This window comes from Eumetopias jubatus, unplaced genomic scaffold (genome assembly GCF_037043125.1).
Source record: "Eumetopias jubatus isolate StellerSeaLion01/CBP00866 unplaced genomic scaffold, mEumJub1_p1.0 scaffold_7, whole genome shotgun sequence".
Lineage (NCBI taxonomy): Eukaryota > Metazoa > Chordata > Mammalia > Carnivora > Otariidae > Eumetopias > Eumetopias jubatus.
Window position 1 is genome coordinate 36,208,064 of NW_028274813.1, and position 12,020 is coordinate 36,220,083.

General features: G+C 41.0%; 1 protein-coding gene across 2 annotated transcripts in view; it reads left to right on the forward strand.

Annotated features, from left to right (window-relative positions):
* The window catches only part of ESR2 (estrogen receptor 2), a 56,166-nt gene that overhangs the window by 28,123 nt on the left and 16,023 nt on the right, over positions 1-12,020 (forward strand). The window contains exon 6 of one of the 2 annotated variants that reach the window (XM_028092829.2): positions 5,443-5,576. The exons of the other annotated variant lie outside the window; for it this stretch is intronic. Coding sequence (XP_027948630.2) covers positions 5,443-5,576 — 134 coding nt within the window. The remainder of the gene's footprint in view (positions 1-5,442; positions 5,577-12,020) is intronic. 2 annotated transcript variants of the gene reach the window in all.

A 12,020-nucleotide genomic window follows, 5' to 3' on the forward strand; every position in this document is an offset into this window, starting at 1 on the left:
TTTATAATTTTAAATTGCCCTGCTGTTTGGTTTCCACTTATAGGGACCGTGTCTATCTCTGTCTAGACAGGTGATAGAATTCTTACAAATCTGCAAAGTTTCTTTTAATGTGCTTTGACTCTAATTGCATATACTCTATAGCATTGTTGACAATAGCAGTGGAAAGAATGGTTATTAAAACCAAATGAAAGGTAATGGAAATTGGGGAAGGATAGTACCAATGCCATCACTCGATTACATTTTGTTTCCTTTTAAAGATGGCACAGAAAAGGAACCCATTTTTAATTGATTCAGGTGAACTCTTCATGGAGGAAGAGCTAGAATATACAACACTCAAAATTTTAGTACCAAAAATAGAACACTTTCTTGTTATATATTTGAGCAGGTTGAAAATCTCGATGGAAATTGATTTCCACATTCCTTATTTTGAAACCGTTCTAAAGTAGAATGTTCAGTCACATTGCACTCTGTGCACAGAGTAGAAGGATGCCATTATATGAATGAAGAGCGCCCAACCCTTGGTATTACTTCCTTGGATCATCAGAAGACCCCTGTGCACATATTACACAGATAAAAAGTGATACCCCCAAGATTTTAGCACCCATTCTGCCTGTTGTCCTGGATGACACCATTGACAAAGAGCACTGTTCTAAGTAACGGAGGTGTTTTGGTGGAGAACAGAGCCTTTGGCAAGAGCTGGGGCTTGGGCTGTGGCAGGAGCAAGCCCAGGTGTTGAACCATGGTAGAGGGTTCTGGAAGTCCAGACCCTTCAGTAGCAATCAAAATAGCCAAGCTATTGGCTTGTATATGCTAGGCACCATCTTACACACTTGCTGTGTTAACTCATTTCATTTTCTTAACAGCTCTTTATGAGTAAGTGCCATTATTATCCCTATTCTTCAGATATGGAAATGGGGAGAGGGTTAGGTAATTTGCCGGCAGTTACAGAGTAGTAAATGCTGGAGCTGGACGTTAGGGCTGGCTGTGAAGTCCATGTTCTTAAATATAACAGTAGTTACCTGTATAACAGGACATGGTGTTCCACTTGGTGTTCAAATGAAGCCACACCCACACACCCACACAAATATACACATATAATTCTCCTAGAAGTTAGTGCTAGGAAGAAGTTTCATCCCTTGATTAGTCATTATGTTTGCAGACACTGGGATTAAGTTATTTTACTTTTTGTCTTGATTTCTAAATTGATGTCACATTTAATGTTTATGTTCGGTGACTGGTTTTCAGTAGAATTAACTCTCCTCTTTGTTTGGGTTCTTTAATTCCTGTAAGTGTAAGTTACTGTAAATGGAGACACATCCTGGACAAATTTTAGGCCTACCTTTTGGTTAAGTAATAGAAGAAAAAACAAGTAATTTTTCTGACAAATTATTTTAATAGACTCACAGTACTTTTTAAAGATTTTATTTATTTATTTGAGAGAGAGAGCAGGGGGAGGAGCAGAGGGAGAGGGATAAGGAGACTCCATGCTGAGTGTGGAGCCTGACGTGAGGCCTGATCCCATGATTCTGAGATCACGACCTGAGCCCAAATCAAGAGTTGGATCCTTAACTGAGCCACCCAGGCTCCCCTCACATTGCTTTTTATAAATATTTGACAGTATCGTGTTGTATGGCATACAAATCTAGTATATCTGAGTATAGGAGAGGAGTCTCTGGAATTGTAAATGCCTTCACATGGAGCTGGCATTTTTGATAGTGCCTATCATGGTTATTTTTTGTCGCAATCTCTAGTATTGCCAACACATAAACTTTGTGATGTCTAGAATTTCAAGTCTAAGATAGTTCAGTTCCTTCATGCATGTATGAACCAGATGAGTATTGTTTTATGTAAACCCGTGTTTCTGGAGGGGTTGCCTATTCAAAAATGCTCTAAGTGTTCTTTATTCAAAAAGTCAGAGATGACACATCATAAAGAAGTATTATGAGATTTTTCTGCAACACGAATAAATAACTTGCACAGTACTTGAAAATCGCTGTCTTTTGGCAGATTGTCCTATCAGTGTTCCTTCCAGTGGTGGTGTGACCATACAAGCTGTGAGTACAACCAAACTAGCTCACTTGTACAGCCTGAGACAATAATTGCTGTTGTTCCTCATTCTTGTTGAGGCTTCTGTGGCGAGAAAACTTGAACCTACTCAGGACGAGAGGAAAACCCGGTTACCTCAGCTTATTTCTAAACAAGGTGGTTCTCTCAGTAATCACTGGAGTTACAAATTCATGTGGAGATCTACCACAGAATCTGGGCTTCTGCTCGCTTAAAAAAATCATATATGCTAAGACATGTTGTGTCCTTGGTGTCAAGAGGAAACTGTCTAATGTTACATATTAAAAAGTCAGAGGGAGTTTGGATCTGGGCGTGGACCCCATTGTGGACGTTTATGGAATTCCTTGGAATCATATTGTAAATGTACTGAGTTTGCTTTCACGTTAGTTATTTGTGCATTGAATTTCAAGATACCCAAAGAATTTTGACTTTAAAATTTTCATTTCCCTTTTTGTATGTAGGTAATTTTCACATCAGTTTAATATTTGTCCTCTCCGCATGTTAAGCCTGGAGCCCCCACACCCTGCTGTCCCCCTCTCCCACCGGAAGTGAAATGTGGTCTACCTACGCCCACGTGTGTGCAGCTAGTGGATATGTATGTAGGTACAAAATAGCGCACCCAAAGCAGTGTCCACTCATTCAACATTTTGTCCTTGGTATCAAACAGAAGCTTTTCCTTTTATAAAGGAGTGGTTATCACATAATAAGACATTCCACATGTACTTACTATTTTTATTTTTGCTTAGCCGTAGTTTATGGACAAATGCTGTGCAAAAGTAAGCTTCTTGGAGTGGGTTCATTTGATTATAGATTGTTTCGGTATTTTAACATTCAAATCATATGTCCTCTCTCTTTAATTAAAATCTTTTAATCTTATCCTAATTTCTTACTCCTAATTCAGTTTCATTCCATAGTTATGAAATAAGTGTTATAGATCTCATTAATGTGTTATTTAAAAGTCCTTCCTCTGTATAACTCTTTTCAGGCAGAACTTTATTAGGGTGTCATTTATGAGGTATTGTACCTTATTTCCTATATTTTTCATTTATTTCCTAAAAAAAATATTTGGTTTCTCCAGCCTTTGAAGTGAGTAAAAATATTCTAACCATGCCAACCCTTGAATGAAATGGTTGGCTATCACACCTGCTGGTAAAAGCCATCAGACTTCGTTCTTTAGAATTAGTTTAGAGATTCACTTTTCCATGAGGTACACATGTTCTGATTGTTGCGAGTTATAGCATTTCTCAGGGCTTAGGATGCCCTAGAATATAAACTCTCCCTACATTTTTGAAATACGAATTTACATTTAAAATGGCATGCATTTCAATGAGGAAATGATACTAATTTCAATACGCAGGGATGTGTTTTTAGGTACAAGTGGCAACCTCTGCAAGATAGGGTTGATTTCAGATGAATCCTCTTATACTATCTGGGGAGCAGGGTGTGTGCGTGCACATGTGAACCTGCATGTTTGTGACCCCACCTCTGACTGAGTCTCACAGAAAAGTAAAGAGCCAAACTATTAAACAGTCAATGCAGGACTTGGTGGGCTTTTGATTTTTGTCCCCAGAGAGACTTTATTTTATTTATTTTAAGATTTTATTTTTAAGTAATCTCTGTACCCACTGTGGGGCTCAGACTTACAGCCCTGAGATCAAGAGTCGCATACTCTACGGATTGAGTCAGCCAGGTGCCCCCCCCAACCCCAAGATATTTTAGAACCAGCTTTTCTCGGTGTCAGATGTCCTCAAGCCCAACAATGACAATTTTCAGTAATTAATTGTCCCCAAGCACAGTGATTTGATTATGCAGCATGAGGGGCATTTGGTGCACAGGTATTTCTTGTGCATCTGCTATGCGCACAGCATGTGTTGTCCTTGCTGGGCACTTGCAACAGGCTGCCTGGGACAGCCCGGAGCAGAGGAGGTGCGAAGGATAGGACTTGAGGAAGGTTGGCGGTTTCCTGCGGGTTTCGGCACCCCTTGCCCAGGGCTCTGATTCTCCAAGGTAGCCTTTCTCTGTGAGTGACTTTTAGGGGGCATCGGTGTTTTATCACTTAACCTGTGCAATTTTCAGAGTCTCAGGTGGTTGCAGAAGTTACCATGTTTGTTTGGAACTCACAGTTTTCTTGCTGGTAGCTTTGTGTAGGTGAGCCTGGGAGGGGGGTGTTGAATGCTATGGGACGCAGGGTCCTGGCAAGCTGCCGCCCTCACAGAGAACCCGGTGGGAAAGGCTGCACCAGCATCGTGGTTCCCACTGGTGTCCTCTGAGTTCCACAGAGACCCTTTCCCCAGCCGCCACCATCACTAGAAATGTCCTGGCTTGGGGTTGGGAGAAGGAAGGAGGGGAGCAGCCAGTTCTCTAAAGATCTCAGGTCCCCTTCAGAGACTGCGGGGGAGACTAAAGATGAAACTCGCAGACGCCCACTGCTGCCAGGCTCTCCTTCATCCTGCGCTGCAGGTGTTGAGACACAAATGAATTTCATGGCAAAATCATCTAACTGCTTGTCAAGGGCTTCCAAGGACTACGACTGATGACAATAGAAGTTTTTTGGGGGAGCAGTGAGGCAGAATAATGTGTGTCTGGCTGGAGTGAATTGAAGCTGGTATTTTCTAAATACAGTTCAAGTAATTTCCTTCAAAAGTATGCATAAAAATTAATTTCTGTGAGTGTTCAAAAGAATTTTGATTATATGGTTCAAAGTTTGTCTAAAACTTGCTTAAAAATAATCTTTGGCAAGTCAAAAATGTTCATGTCTCCCTTTCTACCTTCCTTTCCTCATTCTAATCTGTCTTCTCTAATTGTGATTTCTTTGTGTATCAGACTAGCTTTTTTTCAAGTTACGTTAAATGTCTCTTAGTTGCCTCACCAGTTTCTAAATGACCACTGGGGAGTGAGTTAAGCCCTAGATGTGAAGGACTGTTTCTTCTTAGGGCATTTGCTTTGGTAAACATTCAGTCTTCCTCATTAGCACTTCAGAGTCTTCTGATGGGAACATGGAATGTCTCGTGTTAGCAATATGTGTCATAACTCTGGCTGGTTGGCTGAAATGGTTTAGATCGAAGATAATCAGTAGAAATGGTATTCCGTTAAAGAAAACATTTGGTAAACAGGTAGAAGGGAAGTGTATTTCCAATGCACATTTTTGCCTAAATAGTATTTATTCAAATGTTTGCTTTTGGCATTTAGGGAAAGTTCCCTGTCCTCTTTATATGAAGATAATTCTAATAATTTCATGTCACTTGGAGGTGCTTTCATTACCATTTTGTTAAAGGATGTACAAGATGAAATTTGAGATTAATAAGAAAATACTCCTTATTACTTTTGATGGTTGCCTAGTGCTGCATGTTTCTTAAATTTCCAAATGAACTTTTGTAGGGATGAGGGGAAATGCGTAGAAGGAATTCTGGAAATCTTCGACATGCTCTTGGCAACAACTTCAAGGTTCCGTGAGTTAAAACTCCAACACAAAGAGTATCTCTGTGTCAAGGCCATGGTCCTCCTCAACTCCAGTAAGTAGCCACACAGCTGGGCTGTGTTTTATGGGGGAGAGTTGCTGTTTCTAGAACTGGCATAGAATGAAGAACAGTACTGAACTTATTTTACTTAAGAAGGGGGAAATGGCTTTCTTTCTGACTTCTGTTTCATTTTATAGTGATTTAAAGTATAGTTAACTTTTGGTAACTTGAATATAAATTATTCACTGAATTTCTGGCAGTAATTTAAAAAGTGGCTCAAGCCACTTTGCTGGAAAAGAAAAAAAATGAACTTTAAAATACTCACTTTGCAGCCTTTGTTCATCGTTTATATGGGCATGGTTGACGTGCATTTATATTTACTGCTTTGCTTTTACAGACTCATTCATTCATTGATTTCATTTACTCATTTGGTAAAGACATTGAAGATACAGTCCTACCTTCCAGCCGTTCATAGCGTAGGGAGGAAGAGGGAGAAAACAAATCATTAAAAAGAATGATCAGTGGTCTAATAGGGTATGTACAGAGCACTGTGGGAGAGCAGGAGAGATGCTGGAGAGGTTGCAGAAGGAAACGGTGTTGGAGCGCGGCTTCAGGGATGGGCATACATTGCGCAGACGGTGTGGGAGAAGAGCAGAGGGAGGTGCGCACGGTCGAGAAGGGCCATACCGTGCCAGAGATGACACCGCACACCTGGGCCAAGAACTGCCCCTCAGGGCACCGAGCAGCCTAGATGAGGTGCAGGCGGGGGAGTGTCGTGGACAGATAGGTGTTCTCTCAAGGTCACCCTGGTGTCCATGTGGAGGATTGGCTGGAGAGGGGAGAGACAGAGGCAGGGGCCTGGGACAGTGAGAGCCTGGCCTGGCTTGGTGTGCAGGACCAGGGAGGAAGGGCCAGACCCGAATGAAACATAGGGCTTGGAGGTGGGAAATGAGGGTGGTGTCGACGATACAAGTGAGTGTTGCAGCGTTGCTGCTCTTTTCTTATTATGTAAGTAATACCTAGTTGTTGTAAACATCCATACGAGAGAAAAACATATAAGGGAGAAAAAAATCACCAGGATTCTCCCCTGTGCCTGGGGAAGATAGCCACCGTAACTTTGGTGACCAGTCTTTAAGAGCTCTCTGTAGATAGGTGGACAGACAGACAGCTCTTGATAGATATCGTAGGTAGACAGGTAGGTAGACATGGGCAGGTAGGTAGGTAGGGAGAGATATGCACACACACATACTCATATAGAGAGATACCCAGGCACACGCAGGCTTATATTTGTAATTTTACATAAACGGTATAGCAGCTTTTGTTAGAAATTATAAAGACTTTGAAAGAGGCTTGCTTTGATCTAATTACTTGCTTGAACCTTCCACCCCAACACCAAGTAGCTAATCTTGCCAGAGGATAGACTTCATAACTTCTATCCTCTAATGATCTTTTAAAATAATACCTCACCTTCAATATCCACAAAGATAAGCTTTCTCCTCCTCCCCCATTTAAAAATTGGGATACATAATATACAAATACTTCTCTGTGTCTTGCTTTTTTACTTTTCAAAATGCTGTGAAATACCTCCAGGTCAACTAGGAGAGATCTAACTCAATCTTTTGAGTGACGATATTGTCTAAATTGTTCAACCATTTCCTTATTGATGGACCTTTACTTAATTACAGGGTTGGTGTGTTTTTTTTTTTTTGACATTATAAACATTGCTGCAATAAATACAATGGTGATATTTTGTACACATTTCTAAGTTTCTATGTAGTGTTCACACTGTTCAGTTTACTATCTACCTGGTATTTGGTCCAGCTGCTATCCCCAGTGTTAATTGCTTTGCTTAGCTATTTACTCTTGTTTATTTCTTTTGAAATGATATGTATATGCAAGTTTTAATCCTCAACTGATGACTTACAGCTAACTTCATTTGGGCATCGTATGGGGCTTTACTACCTAGATTTTATACAACCTTAGAACTTTCATTTTTGAAACAATAGGAATCTGTGGGATCATATCACGCTACTTTATTCTAAATCAGCCAAAGCAGCAGTTCCTGAGGCTAAAACTCAGTGCAGATCCTGTGGCCACGTTTTGGGGACAGTCGACCTTTCCTTCTGTAGCCTATACTTTTCTGCGTGTCTAACACCCCCATGTACTCTTGGACATTGGCACTGGATTTGATGAAGGGGAAAGGGAAACCATGCTTCTCAAGCTATTTGTGGTGAAGGATCAGGTCTCTTTTAATTTTTTAATTTCCAAATTATTATAGACACTTTTATAAAATATAAAAATAAATTACTAGAAAAAATGAAATAAAAGTGCAAAATACAAGTGCTAGTTTTTTGTTATTACATTAAATTGATTTAAAATTACTCTGTCAATTGCTATGAGTTTCCCAGTGTCTGCCCTCAATCCCTACTTATCTTTGTGGACTGGTACATACCGCACTTTGAGTAGCCCTGGTATAGAGCATGGAGATAGATGGCTGGGCCTGGGCTAAGTCTTGACGGAGGGGGAAGGGTGGAACGAAGAAGGCATCTGAAGGTCATGCGAGGTACAGAGACCCTGTAGACAACCTTTGGGTACTGCCCAGTTGGGTTTTAATCTGGCCCTACCTGCCTGGCAGGACATTTTCCCTAGACCCAATGCACTCTCGACCCCAGCTTGGGAAAACAATTTGTGACGAGAAATGGTCAATTGTTGGGCAAATGAAAATTGTAGGGAAAGCCAAGAAGATTCCTAAATGCTCTGGGACTTCTGGCACCTTCTTGATATTTGTTCCCATTCACCTTTTACAACATAATACAAGGGCCGAGCTTACCTCAGCGATTAAGGTGATGTCCCACTGAGACATTTGAAAGTGATCATGGAAGAAAATCAACTTTCCCAGATCTCTTTGAACCCACCTACAGGCCTTACCTCACATGTGTGCTGCCATTTCTGCCTCTGTTAAAAGGGGGATTTGCTTGAAAAATGCGTTCCCACCTTGGCCTCAGAGGATCATCAAATGCCGGATTATGGGGCTTCTCTTACTTTCAGAAATAATTTGGAGCTCTTTTCTGTACAGCCAAATGCTCCTTGGGAAGCCATTTGCTTCTTACGACACTTGCAGTATAAAGCCTTCTGTTTGGCAAGGCTCCGTACCGTCAGTTTAGCCTCCGAGACATCATATTGTGTTATGAAAGCTAGAAGCATCATCTGTGCAAATGGGAAAGACTAAGGCTACGGCGTTCCTCCTGCAGCATCTGACAGAACCGCCCGTAGTAAGAGAATTATAGAGGGTGAGTCAGGCATGTGAGGTAATTACCACTTGTGGTAAATTGAGTAGAATTTGTTTACAGTAAATCTCCACTTAGGAAATCTTCTTTTAACAAAGTTCCTTTCTCACTTGGTAGTCATAAAAGTTGTCAAATGGGTTTAGGAAAATGGGATTCTGTTTCTATTGGAAAATTTCCCCTGTCTGGAGAGAAGAGGGGTCTTTTCTGTCCTTGGTTTTAGACATTTGAAGGTGTGGGCGTTTTTTTTGTTGTTGTTGTTCTGGATTATTTATAGCATTACATTAAAAATAGGGACAGAATCTACTTTCCCACCTTAAAGAAAAAAAGAAAAACTAGAGAATGTACAAAATGGACATTGGACATTGGACGACAAATCACACAGGACAGCCCCAAAAGAAGGGACACAAAATGAACCCTTTGATCATCCAGTTTACTACGTAGAACCAACTTCCAGGTTCCATAGGGAGAGGTAAGCTAAATAGACACCAGTGGTCTCTCTGCACTGGGAAGACACAGTTGTGAATTTGGGGAGGCCAACGCAGCTGGAATTTGCAGGGGAGGAGACTACTGGTGACCGAAGAGCTGGACGCAGAGGCTTTGCGGATCTGTAGCACATGCCCTTCAAGTCTTCAGCTGAGCACTAATCACATGCTTATAAAGATACTTAACCAAGGACGGCGAAAGAGCCATCAGAAAGGAGCGGGCAGAATAATCCCTAGCATTCACAGAGGGCCAGGAATAGTTCATGTTCTCACAGCCAGAGGAAAAACCTTGTAATATACTGGACATTGGGTATAGTGCCCAGAAAGTTATTGTGTCAGTAGTGAGGTAAACTTAGCCCTAAACTAAAGGTTGCTCTGGTCCTACCAAACATAACTTAAAAGCAAGCCTGAAGGATCAAACTCATTGTCAAGTAACTTAACTGCATCACAGAACAAAGTTCAAGAATATTTAAAAGAATACAAGAATATCCAGTACCCAACCAGGTAAAACTTGCAATGTCTTATAACCAATCAAAAGTTAGCAAAGCATGTGGAGAAGCAGAAAACATGACCTATAATGAGGAGAAAAACCAATAAATTAGAAAAGACCCCCAAATGATACAGATGATAGAATTAGTATACAAGGACATTAAAACAATAGTTTAGTAACGATACTTACTCTACTTGCCATAAGTCTAAGAGGTAGAGGAAAGCATGAGCAGATTTAGGGGAGACATGGAAAATATGAAACATGTACAAACTGAAATTCTAAATGTGAAAATTCTGTCTCCATGGGGTTTATATCTGTCTTATAAGGTGGAAGAGGGACAGTAAAATATCCTCCAGGCTGAGAAAGCACTTTGAGACCACAAAGAGTCCAAACCACTCCATACCATTTTATTTAGGTAAATTTACTGGTGGGGGAATTGGGCAGATGGATGATCCAGGCAGTACACAGCTACTCTCTACCCCTGTTGTCTGCCAAGTCTGGACCTTATTCCCCAGTTTTTATAGAGTGAGGGACGTGGTGAGGTCACAGGGTAGTTTTCTAAAGTGGCACCATCTGTGTGCCAGAGGATCTCTACTAATTATCTAAAGTGGTGTGTTCTGGGGCGCCTGGGTGGCTCAGTCGTTAAGCATCTGCCTTCGGCTTGGGGTCATGATCCTAGGGTCCTGGGATCAAGCCTCGCGTCGGGCTCCCTGCTCAGCGGGAAGCCTGCTTCCCCCTCTCCCACTCCCTCTGCTTGTGTTCCCTTTCTTGCTGTGTCTCTCTCTGTCAAATAAATAAATAAACTCTTTAAAAAAAATGATGCATTCTGTGCATCACTTTAGGGAAGATCAGAACCAGCCTTTCTGCATACCAGTTGGGGCTTACATTAACCTCCATTGGGTCTGGAACATGTACCTTTGAGGGAGGTCGTTGTGCAGGCATGAACAAGATGGAGGGCCAAAGATGGAGTCAACATTGTCAATGCTTGTACAATTTGATTACACATAGCAGAAGAATAGATTAGTGGTTGTGAAGTCATAGCAGTAGAAACTATCAAAACAGAATGGAAAGAAAAAAGTTTAAAAAGTGAACAGAGCACTAGTGAGCTGTGGGACAAATATAGTTGTTCATATACATGAATTTAGAATCTCTAATGCGGGGGTGTAGAAAAATACTTGAAACAATGGTTGCAAATGTTCCAAATTTAATGAAAACTATAAACACACAGATCTGAGAAGCTCGATGAATCCCAAGCACAAGAAACATGAAGAAGCCACACCAAGGCACATCATAATCAAGTTGCTTAAAGCCAATGATAAAGAGAAAAATCTTAAAAACAGCCAGAGAATAAAGATATTATATATAATAAACAAAGACAAGGGTGACAGCAAATTTCTGTTCTGATGCACGTCAAGGAGACAAGGGAACAGCATCTTTAAAGTACTTTAAGAGGGGCACCTGGGTGGCTCAGTCATTAAGCGTCTGCCTTTGGTTCAGGTCATGATCCCAGGGTCCTGGGATCGAGTCCTGCATCGTGCTCCCTGTTCAGCGGGAGGCCTGCTTCTCCCTCTCCCACTCCCCCCTGCTTGTGTTCCTCTCGCTCTCTCTCAAATAAAATCTTTAAAAAAAAAAAGTACTTTAAGAAAGAACTGTGAGGAGTTCTTTACACAATGAAAACATCTTTCAAAAATGAAGGCAAAATCAGGGCACCTGGGTGGCTCAGTCGTTAAGCATCTGCCTTCGGCTCAGGTCATGATCCCAGGGTCCTGGAATCGAGCCCCGCATCGGGCTCTCTGCTCAGCGGGAAGCCTGCTTCTCCCTCTCCCACTCCCCCTGCTTGTGTTCTTTCTCTTGCTGTGTCTCTCTCTGTCAAATAAATAAATAAAATCTTTAAAAAAAAGGCAAAATATAAATATTTTCAGATATACAAACCTGAAAGAACTCACTACTAGCAGACCTACACTGTAAGAAACATTAATGGAAGTTTTTCAAGTAGGAGGAAAATAAGATCAGATGGAGACATGGATCTGCACAAAGGAATAAAGAGGACCTACAGATGGTAATAATGTGGGTAAATATAAATTTTTTCTTATTTAAAACTATAGGGTTTAAAGCAAAAATAATATATTGTGGGTATATGTTTTACAACATACAAGACCACAAAGGCTGGGAGAGGACAAAGGGAAGTATTTTATTCTTATTTTGTACCTGAAGTGCTATGTATTACTTGAAGATAAAC